General features: G+C 43.8%; 1 protein-coding gene and 1 long non-coding RNA gene across 3 annotated transcripts in view; one reads left to right on the top strand and one right to left on the bottom strand.

Annotated features, from left to right (window-relative positions):
• VEGFC (vascular endothelial growth factor C) overlaps positions 1-25,001 on the top strand; it is a 46,462-nt gene that overhangs the window by 12,939 nt on the left and 8,522 nt on the right. Inside the window, exons 2-3 of one of the 2 annotated variants that reach the window (XM_053402604.1) lie at positions 17,808-18,030; positions 22,990-23,180. In XM_053402604.1, coding sequence (XP_053258579.1) covers positions 17,808-18,030; positions 22,990-23,180 — 414 coding nt within the window. The remainder of the gene's footprint in view (positions 1-17,807; positions 18,031-22,989; positions 23,181-25,001) is intronic. The other variant, XM_053402605.1, reaches the window with a different exon arrangement.
• LOC128420747 (uncharacterized) overlaps positions 4,439-25,001 on the bottom strand; it is a 28,034-nt gene continuing 7,471 nt past the window's right edge. Inside the window, exon 3 of the long non-coding RNA XR_008332110.1 lies at positions 4,439-5,557. This is a non-coding gene — a long non-coding RNA (uncharacterized LOC128420747). The remainder of the gene's footprint in view (positions 5,558-25,001) is intronic.

The raw sequence follows: 25,001 nt of genomic DNA on the forward strand, positions 1-25,001 counted from the left end.
GAACACACCCCTCACCTACCTTTCATCATCAATAAAAGGTAATGCCATACCAAATCCATGCATCTCTGAGAATTTCTCTCATTCTTTCTCCTACTCCACCCCCACCTTTCTAAAGAGATAGAAAAACAGCCTATTCTTTTACTAGGGGTAGATGGAGAAGAGTTTCCAAAAATCAGAAAAAAGCAACCCACCTTTTTGTTATTTAGTACCCCTGCTTTAAGAGCTCAATGCTTTCTCCTATCTAAAAATGATCCCCTCAGACATTCTGTAGAGATTTATTCTATTGCTTCTCCCTGTTCTTCTACAACATTGTTTAGGAATCTTTTCTTTGTCCTTTAATGGAAGGAAGGTTAGAAGTCTATATGAAAAATTCCATTCTCATTTAGTTATGGTGAAAATAATAACAGTCTAGCATTCTATTTGATCTCTGAATTGCAAATTTTGGAAAAATATTCACAAATGGAGTACACAGGAACATCAGATATAATCATGGGACTGTATCAAACATCAAGCACTTTCTAAGAAGTGTGTAAGTGATGTGATTTTTATTGCATGTTTTAAAAACATTTTAAAATGATCCTTTTGTTTTCATATTTCATGTTGTTCTCAGAAATTTCTAAACAACTAAGGTTGTTTAAGGTATTGATTATCCTGTTAAAACCCTTTAGCCAAATTACCATTTTAATCTCTCCATCTCAGTTAAGCCTCACCAAAACTATAAGCAAGGACTTTGCCAGAAGCCTTTTCCCCAAACCCTTTACTGACTTATTGAAGTGCAGCTGGGTCTTCCTGTACTACCCTAGAGATCTTGTCTGTTCAACCTAAGCCAAATGATTCAGCCATACTCAACAAGTCTTCAGCCACCAAGCCAATCCATCTGCCTCTCGGGTCTTCCTTTTTCTTTAACAAACCTCTTCCTTTGATGTTGTCTTCTGGCCAACTCCACAAACGCCAAGCGCCGACAACCCTAACTCTCCCTCTGCTGACCAGCACTCAGCTGTTACATACACTTATTCTGGCTCTTCTACTCCAGTCCCAGCCAATCATGCTATCCAACTGAAAATTCTAAACCTGCACCCATCAATCAAAATATGCATACACCAGTCCTTCCGCACAGCTGTCAGTTAAGGCCCCAGGCAAAAGTTAAACAAACTTTTACCAGACAAGACATAAAACTTCCCATATCAAATACATTGCAATGCACATTGCAATAGTGTTTTCAGTTTGGGGAGGGGTTAGGGCCCAATCAGTTCTGAGTACAGGTACAAGTCCTCTGCATGGGGATCCACATAAGTTTCTCTTTCTCTCTTCTCCTGCATATCAACCCATGTCATTGCAGGGAATGAAATGTCTATGAACACCAATGTCCATCTAACTGTCTCTCTCTGTACTCTACAAGTTACTTCTGCTCTGGAACACAAATAATTTGCATGGCAGAGAGGTGAGGGGCTTCCATTCCTAGAAGCATTCTCTTACATACATTGGTCAATGGACAGCCCAGGCAACAGGATTCTATTGAGTCCTAGGGGAATCCTCTATATACAGGTATTGTATAGCCTCTTAATATCTATACATACAAATATACATATTTATACATAATTATAATTGATCAAAGCATTTCATATTCATTATCACAGTAAACTTGCAACACTCTAGTAAGATTGCATAATTTTATTCTTTCTTATAAAGTAGAGCCTGTGAGACATGCTGAAGCACAACCAGAAAGTTCACGGTAGACCTGAGATTGACACTAGAAGCTTCCATCTCATAGTACAGGCCCCTAAGCACTCACCAGCTCTCATTCAATGATGCACTGGATGCTTCTGCCACAATTCCTGAATAGTGCAACTCGTACAGCACATTGGCAACAAATATTCACACAATAGTGTATTGATCCATTGCTGAAACCCGATGCTTGCAATTTCAGTTCAAGAAATTGTCTCTTCAGAGACATAATTATGAACTTTTGCATCAAAATTAATTCTTTGCATATAGTGGGATAATTTATATTTACTTTGTATTTAATTGAAGACCTAGAAGTGTATTGTGTTGATTCTGATAAGATTCCGTTTGGAATATTATGAGTTAGCACTAGTAGACGCATCCATGGCACAAGACAACTGAAGAAGCCCAGAAAACTGTGCTCAGGGAGTGTGCCATCCACCAACCCCAACAAATTGGTCCCACCGGGGGCGAAACAGCAGCCTCTCAACTGCATGGACTGCTAGGGCGAAACAGGGATAGAACGCTGGCACCCTGTCTTCTTTATTACTTCATATGCTGCTTCATCAGCACCTCACAGCTACCGGGAACAACGTTGAACTTACCCTTTTCTTGAACCTTCTTGAACTTATTTAAAAAACAAGAAAAAACGAAAAACTGAGGCAATAATTTGTAAGAACCTAGTAATATCTGAAATTGCAAGTTCACTTTATTTTAGGCAGTTTGTAAGTTTTCATGGCATTTATTGTCTCTTTCTCACATATTTGATAAATGGTGTAAAATTATTTTGGAACAATTGTGTGAATATTTGTTGCCAACGTGCTGTATGAGTTGCACTGCATGATTAACTGCACAGGTTGCACTTTCTAAAAATTCCTGAATAAGCTAAGCACAAAGAGAACAAGTGCTATGTTACATTTACTATAGACATCATTTTTGCGGCACCCATAATCTATTTTGGCATTTCATAACAGCCATGGTAGCTAGAATTCCTGGACTCATTATGTATCCCAAGCAAATGTCAGGAGGCAGGTGGCATAAATCTAATATACTAGTTGACTCAAATCTGTTTTCATGGTAATAGAGACTTCCTTTCTTCTTTGTCAAAATATTTTGAGTAATGGCTATATCTGATTGTTGTGGAAAGAAAGGAAAATATTGGTGCATTGCAGTTTTGATGTTATAAACCATTAAAGAAATATATTTTGATCTTCAAAATGTTACATTCTGGCTAACTACTAAGTTGCATTTTTAAAATACATTTGTGTCCATATGTATTTCATTTCCCCTCTCCCTTGCATTTATTTATTTTATCTATCAAAAAAACACTAAATCTAATCCCTTTTGGGGTTTACTATTGACATGATAATTAATTGCTCCGTTTTCAAGTTCACTTTCATTTTTTTTGAGAGGGGTACATTGCATCTATGCAAAATATTTTCATCAAAATAAACTCAATAAGGGAAATTAGAACAGGTTTGTGGAAGTGATATTCACAGCAACAAGAAGTCTTAGTCATATGGAAATACAATAGAAATGTATGTAGTTTAGCAAATAAATTAGATATTATTTAATATTAGTTTGCATGTAATATTAAACTATGGCTTAGCATACATGCAAGGTTTTCCAAACTTATGTGCTCCCCCCCCTTCCTCTGGTACTGCTGCAAGGAGATAGGAAGCTTTTGCTTCTATCTTCAACTAACTGCAGTTACTCTTTGTGTCTGAAGCCAAATAAACTCTGATTTGTCTTAACTATAGTTCAAGGCATCATTCACCAACCTGGTGCGCTCCAGCTATGCTGGATGGGAGCTGTAGTCCCAAATATCTGAAGGACATCAGGCTGGTGAAGGTTTAGGGAAGGAAGGAAGCCAACTTCAAACCATAATTCATGATTGACTTGTTTCCTTAAATCATGGTTAGCTAAACTGTGGCCCTCCAGGTGCTGCTAGATTGCAACTTCCATCACACGAGGCCATTAGCCATGATGGCTGTGGCTAACGAGACAGCATCTGGAATGCCACAGGTTCACAACCTCTGCCCTAAACTGTAGTGAACACTCATCACTCTCTCAGTTAACACTCTCAGTTTGCACAATAAACAACAAAAGCAAAAACGTAAATATCCTTCCCTCATCTGTGCTGGAGTAGGAAAGCCTACAAGGTTTACTCAGCTCATTCCTATAGTGTCAAATGGTGGTTTAGCATTATGTTCAAAAGTTACCCTGTTATATTTACAGAATACATAAAATACACAGTCTTGTACAAGGAGGTCTTACAATTGGCATAAGATGAATAAAACAGAGAGTGCATTCAGACAGAAAAGGAAAGCTTGAATGCAAATGTTTCTATAGTTCAGAGAGTTAAGAATGAACTGTAAGCTCAAGTGATTCATATCTGTTTCTGCTTCTTCTCAACTTCACACACATGAAGGTGTATTCAACCTATATCTTGGTTGGAACTCCCTCACTCTGGCTCCCTCAGTGCTCTTTCCAGCCTCTTTTAAGGACATATTTATTTACTCAAGCCTTTGGAGGAAGTTGAAACGTCAGAGTATATTGTCTTTTGAGTTTCTGAGGTAAGACTCTCTGGATTAGCTTAATTTAACTTAATTTCCCCCCCCCCAATATATATATATATATATATATATATATATATATATATATATAGGCACCTTATATTATCTGAAGATATTGAAGTGGTTTGCAATCATAAAAATATAAGTACATTAAAACTATGTCAAATGATTTACATAAGAAAAACCACAAACACAGCAGCAATATCCCTATACATAAAAACAATATCAAGTAAGTTCAGAGAGCATTACAAGGCCCGCGGGTGGCACTGTGGTCTAAACCACTGAGATTTTTGGACTTGCTAATCAGAAGGTTGGTGGTTCAAATCTGCATGATAGGGTGAGCTTCCATTGCTCTGTCCCAGCTTCTGCCAACCTAGCAGTTTGAAAGCACACCAGTGCAAGTAGATAAATAGGCACTGCTGCAGCGGGAAGATAAACTGTGTTTCCGCACGCTCTGGCTTCCATTGCAACAGAAACGGTTTAGTCATGCTGGCCACACAACCCGAAAAGCTGTCTGCAGACAAACGCTGGCTCCCTTGGCCTGAAGCAAGATGAGCGCCGCAACCCCATAGTTGCCTTTGACTGGACTTAACTGTCCAGGGGCCCTTTACCTTTAACCTTTTACAAGGCAGTATGAAATTACAATCAAACACATTATTCATACAATTACTCATCCAATCTTACTATCCATCTCACACAACCAGTACAGTCATTCACTACCTCAGATACTACCTATTCACACATAAACCATTCATACTCAACAGGATTACAACCCACATACAAAGGATGTTTTTCTTCCCATCTCTAAAGCACTAATGGGCTCATGCCCCATACCCACCGGGCCATCTAATACTCCTCTCCTATCTCTCACTTGAGAGCGGCCCAGTTCTGTACCAGAGCAGAATTTCACCTGGGGGGTATCAAACTACTTGCATCCATTCAGTTCCAAGTACATAAGCACAACATGGTACTGCACAACCATTTGTTTATTTAGCAGTGCAATGAGCGAATTGGCCTGCTCCATCTTACAGTCCATTGAATACCTGCCAGTTAGCTCAGTTGGTTGGAGTGTGGTGCTTGTGATGCCAAGGTCGCAGGCTCGATCCCTGTACGGGCCAGCTAAATATTCCTGCATTGCAGGGGATTGGACTAGATAATCCTCAGGGCACCTTTCAGCTCTGTGATTCTATGATATCTTGTTGGCCAGCATCTCATGCTCTGGCTGCTCATCCTTGGCTGAGACCTGCAGGACAACATCCCTTTTTGGAGGTGGGAGGGAGGGAGAATGAAAAAAAGCAAATTTGAATCAGGAGGCCAGCTGGATCTTCTTCCACTAACAAACCAACCTCACCCTCTCTAATCCTTACTGTGAGTAACATGATGCTAATCCAGATATAGAATATTTAATATTATGCTAATATGTTGACATCTTAAGATTCTTTGTTGTATTATTTGGGTATGTTTTATTGTTGCTTTCATACTTTACAAGGTCATGTGATCTTCAGAAATAGGGTGGTTAAAAAGAAAGTACAAGTAGTACTAGTAATAATATTAATCAATTAATTATGTTTGATAGCCTGCTGTTACATCCAAACTGGCAAATGACACTTTGAACAAAGCAGGGCCAGACAGTTTGGATTGGGTTTAGAAGAACAGGTGAAGACAAAAAAAAACAGGAAGCATACAAGACCAAATTCTGTCCTCTGAACTGCCCTGAGACCCGTGGGTTTAAGGTGGCATACATAATTAATTAATTAATTAATTAATAAAGACCAAATGCAATGCAGTGCTTATTGTCAGCATACCAGTATCAGATTTCCAGTTAATAAGTGATCCTGGATTTTTTTTTCTTGAAATGCACATTAAAGGAAGATTAGGATTAAAAGATGTCCTTATATGGCCATACTCTCCGTTCCAGTTACTTCTTGTAGATATGCCTATTTCAAAAGACACATCACAAGAATATGGGTGCATTTAGAAAAAATAATGTGCAAACAAAGTTTGCAGGAGAAAGCCTGGAGACAAATGTAGCTTAAAAAATAAATAAATCCCTGGCACCACGCTGCAATGCACCTTACTTTTTTCTGTGTTCAGAATGATCTTAAGTAAAAAATCACCATAAAACTTTCAAGAAATGCTGAAAAGATCCAGGAGTGACACTTCCTTTTTGAGTAGCTTTCTATCCAAGGCTGGATCCAGATGGTACCTTTCTATGCTGGTCTCACATGGTATCTGGGGGTATTCCGGCCTTACACAGTTTTGCTTATACTGTACATTCAATGGCAAGAAACGTAACCCCTGCATAAGATGTGAGCTACCTGTATATCATCTGATTATAATAATTATATTCTACAGTTTGCCGGATATGCTTTCAGCTATAAAGTAGGGAAATTACATATCTGTACCGAGAGGGGAATATATGATGTGACTATGCAGGTAGAATGAGATGCTGTACTTCTGATTTAGGTCTACTAGGTTGAAGATATTAGCATATCTCATTTCTCTATTATTTTCTTATTTTGGGTGTGCAAGTGTCAGCGCTGCCCAAGGTCCCAGCTCACACAAGACCAACGCTGCTTCTTGCTCAAGTTTAAAAGTCTTTATTGAAGTTCAGTCTCATTTCCAGACGTGCAGCGCGCAACGCTACATCTATCCGTCAGACCGCAGAAGTCCCATCTGAATCTCCGCCCCCCTGACACCAGCTTAAGATTCTAGCTTTACTCCACCTTTTCCTCTGTTCCTTCTTTCTCTGGGTCCTTCTGCTAGTCGGAGTCTCTGCCCTCCGAGATTCTTCTGACGCTGATTCTCCCGACTCCTCCCCCCCCCTCTTTCGGGCTTTAGGACCTGGCTCCCAATCCGGGTTTTCTGCTGTCCCGCGCTCCTCCACATTTGAACTTGGCGCGCGCGCGCAGCCTCCCACTTTCCTTCTGACCGTTACACTTGTGTCACTGCTCCCCCTTTCGGGGAGGCTAGCTGGACCTGGCCTTCCCTCCTTCTCCCCACTCCCCGATGGAGGAGAAGATGGTCCTGACTCACGTGACTCTTCCCCCCCACTGTGCTCTGGTGGGGAAACTGGCCCTACTCCTCCGCTACTCCTTTGGGACTCCCCTCTGGTTCCTTGTTTATGGATCGTCCCCTCTGGGATTCGCCTCGCCCTTACCATAGGCGCCCTCTCCTGGGAATCTTCTGATTCGCTGGAGAAGCTCATGGAATCTCTCGGTCCACTGTCATATTCCCCTACGCTCCCCTCTGATTCCTCTCCTCCGCTCTCTATCTGCTCTCTCCCCTGCTCTTCTGCTCCTGAGCCTCTGACATCCATCCCCCCCTCGAAGCCCCCCCTTCCCCCCTCCCCCTCTTCGGGTGTGGGTTCCAGGTGCTCCAGCGCTGGGGGTGTGAGTGCTGGCTTCTGTTCTCTCCCCCTGGTGTGCAACCGGCCCGCGGGATCAGGCCCCCCCACGATGGGTTCGTCGACGTCGACTTCCCCTGCTTCCATTTCTCTGCTGTCGTGCTCAAAACCAAGATCCTCCCCCCACACGTCCATGTCCTCCTCTCCACCCGGTCCCTCGGGTGAGGCTGTGTGCAAGGGCCCCCTCAGCAGTTCCCTGCTCCACCCCACTTCTGGTTGAGTGTCCCACCAATAGGAGCGGTCCGTGGCAAACCCCGAGAGCGACCCCTCCGGGGAGCTCATCCCCGGCGTCGGCTCCTCATCTGAGGAGAAACCTTGGAACGTGCTGGCTGACAGTGTGGGTGTGAAAAGCCAGTCGTCGAAATACTCCGCCGGCATGGGTCTGTGTGGGAAGATCGAATGGAACTCGTCTTTGAGATAGTGCTCCTCCACGGCGTAGCAAGGCACCCACTCGTTGGCGCTGGCCGGAGTACCCTCCCTGGCGAGGAGATATTCAACTCCCTCTTCCCCCCATCTGGAGTCCAAAATCTCTGTGACCTCGTTGAGTGGCGTCGCCCTCTGTGGTCCCTCCCCTGTTGGCGATGGGCTACGTGGAGCTGGTGCGTTCCCTGGCGCCTGAAACCTGTGGGGCGCCTTGTAAGGCGTGAGCACTGACCTGTGAAAGACTGGGTGCATTCTGGAGCCCTCCGGGAGTGTCAACCGGTAGGCCACTGGATTGATTTGTGCCGCGACCTGGTAAGGTCCCAGCTGCTTGTGTCCTAGCTTCCTCTTAGCTAGCGTTCTGGCCGGCACTGCCTGAGCTGCTAACCAGACCCAGTCCCCTACCTGTATGTCTTCCCCAACCCTCCTGTGCCTGTCTGCCTGCATCTTGTAGGCGTGTTTCGCGAGTTCCAAGTGCCTTCGGAGTTGCTCATGGACCTCCTGTAACTCTGCGGCTAAGTGCTCTGCCCCCCGTGGCTCCCCCTCTGCCTCGGTCTCCAACCCCGGGAAGGTTCTGGGGTGGCGCCCATTGTTGGCGAAGAACGGTGTCACCCCTGTAGACCCGTGCTTCGTGTTGTTGTAGGCAAACTCGGCTAGCGGTAGGTAGTCCACCCAGGTCGAGGGCTGTTGATTGGCGTAGCATCGCAGGTACTGCTGCATGATGGCGTTGACCCTCTCCGCTTGTCCGTTGGTCTGCGGGTGTCGTGCCGACGCTAAGTTGATCTTGACGTTCAGGATGCCCAGCAGCTTCTGCCAAAAGTTCGAGATGAATTGGCGACCCCGGTCGGACAGGATGGACCGCGGCAGGCCGTGAGCTTTGAAAACGTGGTCTATGAACAGCTTGGCGGTCTGTTCCGCTGTGGCCACCTTCGCGCACGGAATGAAATGCGCCATCTTGGTGAAGAGGTCTACGACCACGAGTACCGCTGTTTTGCCGCGCGAACTGGGCAGATCTGTAACAAAGTCCAGGGCCACTTTCTCCCATGGTTCGAGCGGCGTCTGCAGCGGTTCCAGCAGACCCGCCGGCTTCCTGTGTACTGGCTTGGCCCTTTGGCAGGTGTCACACCTGGAAACGTAATCCGCAACTTCTCCCCGCACCTTGGGCCACCAAAAGTCCCTGGTGACTAATTCCGCCGTCTTGTCCTTGCCGAAGTGCCCAGCGCTGGGCGCGTCGTGCAGCTGCTGCAAGACTCTCGCGCGAAGGTCGTCTCCCGGTACGTAGAGAGCCCCTTTGCGGAGGAGTAGTCCGTCGCGTATCTGGAACTCGTCGTCCCTCGCTGTGCCGTTTCGCACCTCCTCCATCTTGGATTGCGCAAACGAATCCGCCTGTAGCGCACGACGGACTGCGTCCAGGTCCACTGCGGCTGAAGCGCACGCCCACACCTCTGGTGCGAAAATGTGTTTGGCCGCTGCCGGTGCCGCTTCCTCGAGATACTGCGGCTTCCTGGATAGCGCATCCGCCATGACGTTGTTGTCTCCCGGGATGTATTCTATCCGGAAATCGAAATCTGCAAAGAACTCCGCCCAGCGGATGTGTCTCTGGTTCAGGAACTTCGCCGTGCGCCAGTACTCCAGGTTCTTGTGGTCCGTGCGAACCTGCACTGTGTGTCTGGCTCCGACGAGGAAGTGCCGCCACGCCTTGAAAGCAGCATGAATGGCCAGCAACTCCCTGTCCCAGATGGTGTAGTTCTGCTCCGACGTGCTGAGCTTCCTGGAGTAGAATGCGCACGGTCTCCAGTCCCCTTGCGGATCTTGCTGCAACAGGACCGCCCCCACCGCTCTGTCCGAGGCGTCCGTTTCAACCCTCATCGGTTTGCTGGGGTTTACGTGTAGCAGCTGTTCTTCGGACGCGAAGAGACGCTTGAGCCTCCGAAAGGACTGCTCCGCCTGGTCCGTCCAGGTGAACTTCTTCTTCTTGGAGCTGAGGGTGTCCGTGATGGCTGCTGTCTCCTTCGCGAACCCCTTGATGAACTTGCGATAAAAGTTGGCGAAACCGACGAACTTCTGGACCTCCTTCCGGTTGCGCGGGCTCTTCCAGTCCAACACTGAGCGGACCTTGGCGCTGTCCATGGCAAGTCCCTTGTCGGACAGCTTGTAGCCCAGGAAATCCACCTCTGTCGTGTCGAACTGGCACTTCTCCAGTTTGGCGTAAAGTCTGTGCTCCCGTAGTCTTTGCAGGACCTCCTTGACGTCCTCCTCGTGCGCCTCCTGCGAGTCCGAAAAGATCAGGATATCATCTAAGAAGCAGACGCACTTCTTGTAGAGGAGTCCCGCTAGCACGTGGTGCATGAAAGCTTGGAAACAATGGGAGCCATTTTGGAGACCAAACGGCATGACTCTGTATTCATAGGTTCCTAAAGGCGTAAACATGGCTGTCTTCCACTCGTCGCCCTCCCGCATGCGTATAAGGTTGTAGGCCCCTCATAGATCCAACTTGGTGAAGATCCGCCCCTTCCTCACCGTCGCGAGCAGGTCGTCAATTTTGGGCATGGGGAATGCTGTGGGCTTTGTCCTGGAATTGATGATTCTATAATCCACTATGAGCCTCCGTTCGGGCGTGTCTCTCTTCTTCACGAAAAACATGGGACTGCCCCCCACTGCTTTGGATTCCCGGATGAATCCCCGCTTCAAATTGCGATCTATGAACTCCCTGAGTTCTTGCATTTCGTCTTCAGACATGGAGTACAGTTTCCCAGTCGGCAGCGTCGCCCCTGGCAGGAGGTCAATCTTGCAGTCGTAGGGTCTGTGGGGAGGCAGCTTGTCTGCTTCCTTCTCGCAGAAGACTTCCAAAAAGGCCTTGTACTTGTTGGGCACCGCTTGCACCATGCCTAGGTGTAGCTGCGGTGCATCCTCTTGCCCCTCCTCTTCCTGGCAGGTCTGGATGCAATGCGCTGCGCAGTAGGAAGAGCAGAAGGTCAATTGCCGCTGGTACCACGCTAATGCCGGGCTGTGCCTATCCAGCCAACTCATGCCCAACACTATGGGCGTGTCCGACAGGTGAGTGACGTTGAAACTGATGACTTCACGGTGGTTCCCAATTTGCATCACCAGAGGCGGTGTCTGCTGTACCACCTCTCCTCCCAGTATCTTCCTGCCATCTACTGTGACAACATTTAGGGGCGTCGTGGCTGGCAGGAGTGCTATGCGATGCTGCTTGACGAAGTCCAACCCTACAAAGTCTGCGTTGCTACCAGAGTCAATGGTAATAGGGACCTCCAGGGTGAGCCCATCGGGCAGCTGGAGCGATGCAGTGAGTTGCACCACTGGTTTGGGTGGGAGGGGGTCCGTGGGCTGCAAAATCTCTGGGGACTGCTTCACTGACTCGCCTGGTTGAGCCCCAGTGCCTCTGTCTCCAACCAGGCTCCTCCGTTTCCCTGGGGCTGCTCCTCCTGCTGAATTGCTCCTTTAACAGTTGCTGAGGCTGCAGTGTGCTTCTGGAGCCTCTGGGGACACTCTTTGGCCATGTGCAGTGCACTGTCGCAGATGTAACACTTCCTGCTCCCTCTAGGAGCCTTCGCCTTGACTGCTCCTGGTGTTTGGGCTCTGCTTGCTGTCTGAGCCCTTGCACCTCCGATTTCCATTGGCTCCTCCCCCCTCATCAGAGCAGGCGTGGACTGAGCGCGCTCTGTCTCTCTGGGTAGGAAGGGAGTCGTTCTAACTGACGTGTTTGCTCTTCCCCCCTGCTCCCTGCTCCACGGGCGTTCTTCCAGGCGCACCCCAATTGCGAGCGCCCTTTGGACAACTTCTGTTGTATTTTGGGGTCTCTCTCCCCTCGCCAGCTCATCTTTCACGGCTCCATTCAGCCCCTCCCAGAACAGATCCCTGACGGCAGCTGAGTCCTTCTGCCAGCCCAGCACATTTACTAACCCAAAAAAGCGGGAATGATACTGGCGCACTGTCGCTTTTCCTTGCCGCAATCCATGCATTTCCCTTCTAGCGACATCCACATCCACCATTGATTTAAAGCAAGCGTCCATGGCTCCAATAAAGGCGCTTGAATCTTTGAGGGCGGGGTCATTTTCGCGTAACAAGGTTCGCAGCCACGACTTAGCTTCCCCATGCAGATGAGTGATTATGAAACCCACTTTCTCCTCCTCATCTCTAAAATCTTTCCGAAGCAAATTGAGCGCGAAAACTACTTCTGCTCTGAAGTTAGGGTACTGCTGCAGGTTCCCGTCAAAATGGGTCACCAGGCTTGCCCCCCTTTTCCCGAGGGCAACTCCCTCCGGCTTGGCTCCCAGCTGCCCCTCCTTTCCCCATTTGTCCCACCTGGCTTGCAGATCCTGGCAGAGCGCAGCTGTTTCTCCTTCTTTTTTCTTAGACGCAGCCAATTCTGCGTAGAGCGTTGACACCGCTTCCTGCAATTGCTTGATTTTTTCCTCTGTAGTCATCTTTGCCTATCTTCGTGAGCTTGCAGAGTTTTTACGAGATGGGACTTACTGTCAGCGCTGCCCAAGGTCCCAGCTCACACAAGACCAACGCTGCTTCTTGCTCAAGTTTAAAAGTCTTTATTGAAGTTCAGTCTCATTTCCAGACGTGCAGCGCGCAACGCTACATCTATCCGTCAGACCGCAGAAGTCCCATCTGAATCTCCGCCCCCCTGACACCAGCTTAAGATTCTAGCTTTACTCCACCTTTTCCTCTGTTCCTTCTTTCTCTGGGTCCTTCTGCTAGTCGGAGTCTCTGCCCTCCGAGATTCTTCTGACGCTGATTCTCCCGACTCCTCCCCCCCCCTCTTTCGGGCTTTAGGACCTGGCTCCCAATCCGGGTTTTCTGCTGTCCCGCGCTCCTCCACATTTGAACTTGGCGCGCGCGCGCAGCCTCCCACTTTCCTTCTGACCGTTACACTTGTGTCACTGCTCCCCCTTTCGGGGAGGCTAGCTGGACCTGGCCTTCCCTCCTTCTCCCCACTCCCCGATGGAGGAGAAGATGGTCCTGACTCACGTGACTCTTCCCCCCCACTGTGCTCTGGTGGGGAAACTGGCCCTACTCCTCCGCTACTCCTTTGGGACTCCCCTCTGGTTCCTTGTTTATGGATCGTCCCCTCTGGGATTCGCCATAGGCGCCCTCTCCTGGGAATCTTCTGATTCGCTGGAGAAGCTCATGGAATCTCTCGGTCCACTGTCATATTCCCCTACGCTCCCCTCTGATTCCTCTCCTCCGCTCTCTATCTGCTCTCTCCCCTGCTCTTCTGCTCCTGAGCCTCTGACAGCAAGTAAACATGGTGTTCAATTAAAAGTTTTCCACAAACTCTTTCTTTGGTTTGTATGATGGGCAGAGCTTTAAATTATGGAAAATTGAAGAAATTTTTTAAATGAATTCAGCTGTTTCTTAAATCATTTTGGTTATTACATGCAGGAAGCACAGTGACCACTTAATATATTCAATGTGAGAACTTATTAACATCTGGAATTGGACTTTTTAGCCATTGTAAATTAACAACTGACACCCAGTGACCTTTTATAATATTTCTAGTGTCTGCCTGGAAGTTTCTCTCTGTGTAAAATGTTAGAAATACTCATGGAAATATTTCATCTTAACTTGCTTCTTGAACTTTTTTACATGTTACACAAGAACCATATTTAACTGTTCTCAACGTAAGACCAGACTATTCTGTTTATATACTGGATTTGATAAATCATGCAGCTTATAGCATATTTAAGTGGAACACTTAAACAGAATTAGTTCTTGACTGAAACTTTGCACACACCCATAATACTTTTAACCCTGAATTACAAAGAAAGATATGTTGTTTGAAATATCAAAATGTTGGACTAGACAGTCATGAAATAAAAATAAAACATATTAAAATAGTTCAGTTTTACCTTTTGCATGTTCCTTTACAGTGAAAATACTGGTAATCTGAACTGAAATAAATAGTAAAATAAAACTGAATTTCTCACATTTTTTCTTCAGAAAACATTTTTCTTTGAACACTGAAAGGTAAGATTGCAAATAGAGTGCCAATTTTTAATACTGAAATGCTATTATTAAATAGCTACCTGTTAATGGAATGTAAATAGAAACATTGCCTAGCTTATGTTTCAATGTGCAGGATATGTAGCACTTTCCATTACAGGACAGTGCTGTTGGAGAGGAAGGTTTAGAAGAGAGATTCTTACTCTCTTGTAGCAAAATGGCAATTTCTCCAACGCAGATTATACAGTAGACCACTCTCCATCCATTGGCAGTAAGATAAAGAAAAGGTTCCAAATGACTTAAAAGGAAAGAACTTGATTTCCATACAAAAAGTATTATATAATATTTGGGTTAGCAATGATGTAGGCAGTAAAATCTCATTTAGAGAAATTTTATTCACTTGGTTTTCCTTCAGCTGGAAGCCATGGCTGCATGCCTCCTTGTGCAGATCTTGTATGGTGTGGCGATTACAAATGCCTATGTTAAAACCAGTTTTCTCCTTCATCTAATAGCCTTTGTATCATCAGAGGTATTTTACAGTGAATGTATATATAAACAGCAGTCTCAATATTTGCAGCAGATGGTACATTTACAAGAAGAAAGAAAAGCCAATAACACTCGTGATCCACATTTCAGAACTGACTTGTGAAATACTTGGTTTTGCTTGTGGGAGTCTTTGATACTAATTTGTGTGGGAGGGGCAGATCCGTTCTAAATGGCTTGTGGATTGCAAGTTAAAATGTCATTGAAATGGCAAAAATATTTTTTCACTGTGCCATTCCTGATTATTTTATAAGGTGACCTGCAGGCTTGTGAAGCCCACCATGTTTCCGCAGACATAGGGCCTTCTACAGAAAAAGACAAATCCAATAAAATGTCTTTCTTTTTATGTTTATGCTTGGCTTATCACTACCTTTACATTCCTTCTTACTTTTTGAGATGTTATTTATGCACTGAATTATTGGGAGTTAATTTATGTTGTCATTATTGACTATTCTTTTCACTATTTTTGAACTGAGCCATTTGTTGGCTTGGCAATCCTTTGTGTAGGTTTTTTGTTCATGGCCTACTATGCTTAAATTTGAAATATTTGTTAGAACAAGGCAACATGACAAAGTAGGTGGTCTTCCAATTAATATTTCTGTTCAGATCTGTAAACTGTACAAGGATTGTTTAACAGTTCTGAATCCATGCCTTATGACATTATTCCATTTGTTTTGGAATAAAGTTCAGCATTTGCATTGGAACTTATTGCATGTTACTCATGGACTAAGGCGGGGGTGGATTTTCTCCAGAATTGCTCTTTATATTTGCTTACTTCACATACTTTGATCGTCTCTTGTTAAACATTTGGGCTATAGTTTACTTCTGTTTAGTCAAAAGTTCTAGTTATTACCATTCAGACACATGCCAGAGAAAGAACGTTGCTTATTAATTTATAACATTTTATAAACAGTGGTAAGAAGTGAGATGAGCAACATTCATTTGAGATGTGGGCCATTAAATTATCACAAATTAAAATGTTATATAGTAAATAAGGATAATATCATAATGAAAATATAATACAACTATGTGAAAGATAATATTTTAATTGATGAAGAACAGATGCTTCTCTTTTATTAACACAAGCTACTATTTAAAGGTTTAAACAGCACTTGCATTCTGCCTTCTGTCAAGTAACTGATAGCCTTCCATCTCACCACTGCAAGGCACTTTACCTCCCAAGTATGTGTCTCTGTAGGCAAGGAGAAGACCAGGCATATAGCTTGAGTTTTGAATTGTAACTGGGGAATAATACGTGGCAGAACATTTTCCACAGAAAACATTCCATTTCTAAAAATGCATTGTTACATAAAATTGTTAATAACATAATGATTGGATAAAATGGTTGTCAAAATTTTGCAGTTTCAAAATTGGGGTGGCATTGGAAGTTCAGAGCCAGCAGTGCAGTACTGCTCTCTTTCAGGACATGAATTACAGGTTCTCTCTTTGTCTGTGACTAAGCCAGCAACCAAGCCTGCTTCTCAGGACTTCCTTTTCTTCTCCAATGCCCTTCTTCTATCATTGTTGTCTTCTTCTGGTGGACTCCACAAACACCAAGCACCAACAGCTATAATTCTGTCTCTGCTAACCAGCAGCCAACCATATAAACACATATTTTGGTCCCTCTTAATACATTTCCATTAACCAATTTGTCCTGCATACAAGTAAATGAACACAAAGGTTTATAGACATCACTTTTCCATTAAAAGCCTCTCACAACAAATCCTTGAAAATGAAATGTGCTGACAACTATGATCACTACAAATCCATTAAGTTGTATTATTGCATGTCACACCATCAATTATGAGTTGCAGGCTCAGCCAAGTATTAAGTACTTTGACCTTTATAATTAATAATGGGCACCAGGGATGACTTAAAGAAAAAAGCCATGGTGTGAAAGTATAAACTACATTTAGTTTGTACTGCTAGATGGAGCAGATGCTTGAGGATTTATTTATTTTTACAGTTGCTGGGGTTTTTTTTGGTAACAATATATACAATGAATATACTTTCCCCAATTATTCATGCAAAATAAACTTACTTGCACCTGAAGTAGCTTAAATCTAATTCTAAGCTCATCAGCCAACAAGGCTATTATATTATGACAAGATAGAATAAAGGAGAATTTCATATGTGACTGAAATTCCTTTAGGGTGAAGGCATTAAATATTTGAGACCATTACCTTGAAAAAAGTATTTTTTTCCATGTTAATTGCATGACATACTGCAAATTCAAAAAGACTGCTTCAGCATAATCCAGAAGGTGTATTGTAAATGTGTACTCTTAAAAACTATTATTTAATATATATTTATACAGTGGTATCTCTGGTTAGTCATTCCGGAGGACCGTTCTTAACCTGAAACCGTTCTTAACCTGAGGTACCACTTTAGCTAATGGGGCCTCCCGCTGCCGCCGGCATGCGATTTCTGTTCTCATCTTGGGGCAAAATTCTTAACCTGAGGTACTACTTCTGGGCTAGAGGAGTCTGTAACCCGAAGTGTTTGTAACCCGAAGTACCACTGTATTAAAAGTATACAATGATATAGTTATAGAAAATGGAATAATGAAATTCAGAAAAGATCATTCACCTGCTTTTATTTCTTCCTCCCCTTGCTGCCTTTTTCACTGCATTGCCCCCCCCCCTCTCTCTGGTTCTTAGTTAATTTTTAAATGTTTCTTTTCATCAGATTAAAGTGCACTGTTTTTATGCTAAATCATTGCCATAGTGGGACACAAAATCAATGTTTGAAGGCTCTATAAGTTTAGCTGGCATTACCTGCCTTGTTTCTAAATAAGCGTGCATAGAATTGCAGCCTAAGTGATATTGAATGAAGAATCTGTGTTTGTAGTTTATTCACGTTTGCCTAAAACTAGATTTGGTGTTAGTGTTCATTTGTAAGTGTCCCCAATGGCAGTTTGTTTGGACCAATAATGGCAATATACTGGGCTAACAAAGCCAATATATTGTTTCCTCCTTGTACTTTCATAACAGCCTTAACAAAACTAAGAAGGTAGGAAGATAGTTAAACAGACTTAAATGCATTTTTGATAATGAAGTCTCTATAGGGAAAGAGACTTCCTTACTTGCTGTTGATCATATTAATATATATATATAAACATTTGTATAATGTGGAAAGTAATTATTTTTGCTCTTTTTTAGCAGACTCATGCAAGTAAAGAGTTGGAGGAGCAGTTGCGGTCTGTATCCAGTGTGGATGAACTCATGACAGTACTTTATCCAGAATACTGGAAAATGTTCAAATGTCAGTTGAGAAAAGGGAGCTGGCAACACAATAGGGAACAGTCCAGCTTCGATGCAAGATCAGAGGATTCAAATCCAGTAAAATTTGCTGCGGCACATTACAATCCCGAGATCTTGAAAAGTAAGTGTTGAAAATTTAATGTCCACCAGATACTGTAAATCAGTTTTTTAAAATTTAAATGCTGAAAACAAAACTGCTAAAATGTTATGTTAAAGCATAATTCAGCATAGTCAGAACCTCAAACCCTCACTAATAACAAGAAATTCCATAACTGTTTGCAGCTTTTTGAGCTACCATATTTTCCTGTGTATAAAATGCCCACATGTATAAGGCAACCCCCCCTTTTTAACCCAAAATCATGAAATCAGTATTTTAAACATCAAACAGAACAACTTTGATATTTTATTAAATATTCAAAGCACTGGTACCAGCGTAGCAACCCCCAGTAGTGGGGGTCTGTGCATGCATGTGTTGGCAGCAGCGGAGCATGCCCCACCAACACCCGAGATCATCCAGAATTGTTCAGCTTTTTGGGGGAGGAAAAAACCTCCCTGTGCATTCACCATCCATATATAAGAAAAACCCATTTTTGACTTTTCTTTTTGCAAAAAACATTGTCTTATACACAGAAAAATATGGTACATAGTGAAAAATAGGTGAGGTGTGCAGGTTTTTTCCAAGACCAAGATCAGCAACCTAGGCATGGCAGACAGAGTGAAATCTAAGCTAGGAAAAAGAGGGCAGACCAAATGTGAAGTACACTGCTCACCTGGCAGTTTGTCTGACAAATTATTCAGACCAAAGAAGCAGGAAGTATTATCTGCTGATATCTAGGAGTCATTTGATTCACATGATTTGACAGGTGTACCTCCTGATGCAGTCTCTGGATGTAACAACTTAATAGAGCAATCCTAGCTCCCTGCTGCCACTGCCATGTGTGTTCTTGGTGGTAGCAGTTAAAGGGAATAGGGCAGTCAGATAGGGCCCTATTCATGCTCCAGTTGCAGGCTGGCACAGCAATTGGGCCCACTGGCAGGGAGACTACCAGCAGTTTCGTGGACAGAAGTGGGAGGTTGCACTTGTAGGAGGCCAGCTGATGCAGCATAACCACCCACCCACCTAGTCCAACATTAAGGGGTTAAAACTGCAGCCTTAATTTTGCGTCCCAGGCCTAGACTAGGAGGAGGATTTATCATCCCATTCCAGTTTGGATAGCTAGCTTTAGACTTGTGGAAAGTTACAACAAGGAAGCCTTTATCTGGAGATGGGTCTGGATCTATAGTACTTTCATTCCAGCCCTGTTTTTTTGTAGTCTCTGTGCAGGCACATATATGGGTTCTGCAGCTGAGCAAAGCACCATTTGGAAACTTTCTACAGCTCATGGCCAGAAGCTGGTGTCATGCCCACCCCCACCCATTCATCAGAAGCTGTTTTCTAATCATGCATGCCTTGAGTATGTGCCTTCCCACTCATTTCTCTTTTGACTACCACAAAGGCAACAAAATGGAAAATTTTCTCAGGAAATTGCTCTTCATTGAATTCTGTTACGTCCTTCCTTTCACCCTATTTTAGTAAAAAAAAAAAAAAAAAGCTTCCTTTATGCTTTTGCTTTCTAACTTTTTAAAAAAATAATCACTAGCTACATTTATATTTGGTAGTATTGCCCTTGCATTTTGTCCCCATGCACCTATGGTGCAGCTGATCTCTCTTAAGAAGTGCTGAAATTGTGGGAGGAAGATTCCCACCTCTGATAGCAAGCTGTTTAAAGCAGGATAATAAGTGCTATCTGATCAGTTTAGGAAGCTAAACAGTTGATTCCTGTTCATTGCCAAAACTGCACTAAGCAAGCTCATAGGAATTGCTGTTCTTATCTATGTGGAATGAGCTTTGCAGACCACAAAAAGTATGGTACCCAAGAGACAATATATCTGTCCCCAATCTCAGTTCTGACCCAGGTGTCAGTTCATCAGTCTCTGCTTAGCAATAGACTTAAGGACAAAGACTGAAAAGGAAAGAATTGAGCCCATAGAATTGGTTTCATTCAAAAAAGGTTTCCCGTTCATGAATCAAAGGGAAAGCAGCATCACAATTATACTACTATCATCCTAAACCACTTGCCTCAACACAAGTAGCAAGCCCTGCACCACTTCCAAGTTTGACCTTGCTGAAACTCCTACCGACCTGCTGACTGCTCTTGTTCAGAACATCTCATCTTGAACCCTAACTCTGGACCCTGAGACTACAGCTTCAAGCTTCAATATCAGTGCCACTTCCTGCAACAGTATCCTGTTTTATTCCTTCAATTCTAAAAACTTCCAGTACTGGTGGTATTGGCTTCAACATCATCATTCCCTATTCCCTATTAATATTGGAATCAATTTTGGAAAAAGACAAGGCTGACACAAACTTGTTCAAGTCCTTGAACCTTTGATATCTGCTTCAGTCGCTAAGGTTATCCCCTGATGGACCTTTTCACCATCTCTAAATACCATTAATTCTGCAGCAGAGCAGATCAAGATCCCCATCACTGAAAGAACCTCTCTCTATATCTTCCTGCGCTTTTCCATCATTCCAAGAGTGCTACATATGGTGTCACTGAATGGAACAAACTGCATCCCCATTGACCTTAGTGCACCAAAATGCACTAATGATGAGCCTAACAGCCTGAATATACAGCTTCCTTAGGGATCTCTAAAATGATATTCTTCCATGAGGCAATCCTATACAATGAAATAGATTCAATTCTTATTACTTTTGCAAACTCCACTAATCATACTTCAGATTATCTGCTCAACCTGCTGTTCAGGTTTTAGCTATTCTTAACATCTGGGTTCTTCATTACACCATCCTATAGAAGTAATGTTAAGTGTTTGGTCATTCATTTGTTACATTTTCCTTTAAAGGTCTTAACAGTTTACAATTCCCAGTATCAGTGTCCAGTCCTGGAGTTTCCTTCAGTTCTTACTCTGCTGGTGTGAGCTTCCCTGAATTCATTTCAGCTTCAGGGTGTGTTCTTCTTCAGAATCTTTTTTGGTGAACACATGTTGGCAAGGACACTTGGTGAACAATGTGCTCTGCATTTTTATTCAATTTATTTGAATGGCGACAGAGAAAGTTTGTGGTTTGTCCTCCTTTAGATTGTTTCACATTTTCTTCTCCAAAGGGACTTGATGGTTCCAGTCTTGTGGATTCATTGTTCCAGTCTTGTCTGTACATAGATGATTGGAGGGGTTTTAGTTTTCTATCTGGACAGAACAGTTGCTTTTTACAACAACATAAGCATTTTTTTTTCTTGCTATGAGAATCTGAAAAGGGCCTTTTGTGTTTCTTCCCAATAGCGTTCATTTCCCCAGATGCTGCTACCTTTTTTCTAGGGTATTTCATTACATTAAGACGGATGGCGCCTTGTACGCCTCCTTCTGGCATCTCTTGCAGCCAAGCTGGTCCCAAGCATATTGTTCTGCTTTCCTTTGGACTATATCAGCGAGGCCGAGAGAGGGCTCTTGTCGTCTGGGCAGCCCAGGATATCCATCCACAATGCCCAGGCTTACGCCCCAGGTAGGTCACGTCAGTGCTGCTATTGCAGCAGTTTGACTTCATCCCCAGAAGTCCACTCCATTGTCTCTTGAGACAGATGGATGCCAACAATATTACCAGAACTCTGCAAAGTGGCTATATTGTTCTACCTTTCCACTTTAATAAAGCATTATGTGTTGGGAGTGAAAATAACCTCTCACTCAATCTTTGGGAGAGCTCTTCTGGACAACCCCCCCCCCCAATAATAACACCAGCACTTCCTTCCATGTATGTTGGCTGCTAGTCTTCCATATGTGTAGCTGCACAGAGTCTATGAAGAAGAAAAACACGTTGCTTACCTGTAACTGATGTTCTTCAAGTGATCATCTGTGAAGTCACAATCCACCCTCCTTTCCCACTGCAGGTGCCTCCTTTCTTTTGGTGGGATATTCTCACAACAATCATGAAGAAACTGAATAGAAGTGCACGTACTGCCCCTTCAGGCATATGTAAAAGAGATATATCTCCCTTTTGAGGGTTAGGGGCATGAGCATCAGCTCTCAGGCCTGAGTTCTAGAAAGTTCCAGGATGGTGCTCTGCACAGACACAGATCCCCTTTTTGTGACTACATATATGACCACTCAAACAACATCTGTTAAAGGTAAGCAACATCAGTTTTCTTCTCTTCTGTAGATTTTTTCCAGCTAGGTTTTCTCACAGCTATTGGAACCTTGCTAAGGAACCATTCAATAATCATTTATAAGTGCTAGAAACCTACGAGCAAATAGTTGGTTGGTTATTTCAAGCCAGTAGGTGATTCCTCAACTCTAATGCTCCAATGCATATCTACCTCTGTTCTCTGCCATTCCATCTGTCAGATTTTCTTTCCTTCTCAGAATCCTCCTTTTTGGCCTTCCCTTAATTTATGTGACTTGCCTTCTGATACTCTTTCATTGGTCTCTAGCTGCCATACCTTTCTCTTCTTTATTGCTCCTGTTTCTTCTTCCTATTCTTCCCTAAATCCACCTGCAAGCCCCACCCCCTGCTTGCTCTGCCCTTCTTTAGATCCCCAGTGCCTTTTCTAGAGACTATTCTAGCCTGCTCCACAAAGCATTTGCACCAGTGGCTCAAGTGTACCTAAGGACTTATCCCCACTTACATTTTGTCCTGCTGTTTCCTGGTACAGGTCCATGCTTTAAAGCTCCATCTCAAAGCGCTCTTCTTTCGCCCTGGAGTTTTCCCCACTTTTAAAGCTGAAGCACAACAAATGACAATCCAGGTTTTCCACAATTCAGCTTTAAAGAGCGGGTTTGCACAGGGAAAGCTCTGGAGGTTAGTGTGGATAAGCCCTGGTAATAAGACTACTGTTAGAGAACTAGCATTAAAGAACTCTGATATTTTGGTTGTCATTGCTGCAGTTGTGTTTGTTTTTTACAGAACTCAGTTTCTATATAAACATGGTTCATTTAATAAGCAAGTTTTAACTACTTTCAGGGGAATCTGATTTTGAACTATTAAGAAAACCTGTGTTATAACTTATGAGCTTTCCCTGTAACTTGGCAGGTATTGATAATGAGTGGAGAAAAACTCAATGCATGCCACGTGAGGTATGTGTAGATGTGGGGAAAGAGTATGGAGCAACAACAAACACCTTCTTTAAACCTCCATGTGTGTCCATCTACAGATGTGGAGGTTGCTGCAATAGTGAAGGGCTGCAGTGCATGAATATCAGCACAAGCTTCATCAGTAAAACGGTAGGTTGTTATCTCAGCTACATTCTGGGTTTGTTTTAAGCTCTCAGTGTCTGCATGTGATTGAAATATGCACTGAAATTTGGATCTGCTTTAAAAGGAATACATTGCTCTGTTGTTTACATTGTAAAATATAATATGAATGCATTTGTTGTAGAACTATAAGAATCCCAACATTCTGTCCCGATCTCCCAGCACTATATCATTATTTGGGGACCAAACGAGAGCCTAATTTTATTATTAGTTAATACAGTGGTACCTCGGGTTAAGAACTTAATTTGTCCCAGACGTCTGTTCTTAACCTGAAACTGTTCTTAACCTGAAGCACCACTTTAGCTAATGGGGCCTCCTGCTGCCGCTGAGCCGCCGGATTACGATTTCTGTTCTCATCCTGAAGCAAAGTTCTTAACCCGAGGTACTATTTCTGGGTTAGCGGAGTCTGTAACCTGAAGCATATGTAACCTGAAGCATATGTAACCCGAGGTACCACTGTACCAGCACACAAGCCATAAGCAGGGTCACACTGAGTAGCCCCTTCCTCTGGCTACCATGTGACCAAGCAAACACTTAAAGGAAAGGTAAAGCCTTCAAACATACATTTCTGTATGTTTTCATTTTGTGCACAGTTTCACAGCATGGTCCCACATGTTAGTATTAATTGTGAAAAGAATGTCCAAATATGGCCAATAATGTGACATTCTTTACATCATTCACCTTGTACGGCTGGTTTTTTTGTAATTAGGCAGTTAATTGCTGTTTTCTTTGGGACTCGGATAATGGTGGCCGCTTTCAAACATGATGGAACACAAGCAGTTTGCAGAGGGATGTTAAAGTGTCCTGTTCATAGTAATTCACTAGGCTGGGCTCATACATTTAATTTCTCCCATATAGGTGAATGCCTGCTATTAGTTCTTAGGCATGGAGATGATCTATTTCCTGAACACATAGTAGTTAAAGTTAATGGGGCTACATTAGTATATTCCTCACTTTTATAAGCAACTCCATGCACAAATTATTATGCCACCTTTATTAAGGAACTTACCCCTCTCATCCATACCACAAAAGAATTAACAACAACAAACAATAATTTTATTATTTATACCCCATGTATCTGTCTGGGTTTCCCCAGGCACTCTGGGTGGCCTACAGCATGTATAAAAACATAATAAAACATTGAACATTAAAAACCTCACAATACAGGGCTGCCTTCAGATATCTTCTAAAAGTTGTGTAGTCCTTGACATCTGAAGGGAGGGCATTCCACAGGGAGGGAGCCACTACCGAGAAGGCCCTCTGCCTGGTTCCCTGTAATTTTGCTTCTCACAGTGAGGGAACCAGCAGAAGACCCTTGGAGGAGGACCTCAGTGCCTGGGCTGAGTGATGGGGGTGGAGATGCTACTTCAGGAATACTGGGCCAAGGCCATTTAGGGCTTTAAAGGTCAGCACCAACACTTCGAATTGTGCTCAGAAACGTACTAGGAGCCAGTGAAAATTCTTTAGGACCAGTGTTGTACAGTCCCGGCAGCCATTCCCAGTCACCAGTCTAGCTGCCGCATTCTGGATAAGTTGTAGTTTCTGGGTCACCTTCAAAGGTAGCCCCATGTAGAGTGCATTGCAGTAGTCCAAGCAGGAGATAACCAGGGCATGCACCACTCTGGTGAGACAGTCCACATGCAGGTAGGGTCTCAGCCTGCATACCAGATGGAGCTGGTAAACGGCTGCCCTGGACACAGAATTGACCTGGGCCTCCATGAACAGCTATGACTCCCAGGCTGCACACCTGGTCCTTCAGGGGGACAGTTACCCCATTCAGGACCAGGGAGT

The sequence above is a fragment of the Podarcis raffonei genome, chromosome 9, assembly GCF_027172205.1.
Source record: "Podarcis raffonei isolate rPodRaf1 chromosome 9, rPodRaf1.pri, whole genome shotgun sequence".
Taxonomy (NCBI): Eukaryota; Metazoa; Chordata; class Lepidosauria; order Squamata; family Lacertidae; genus Podarcis; species Podarcis raffonei.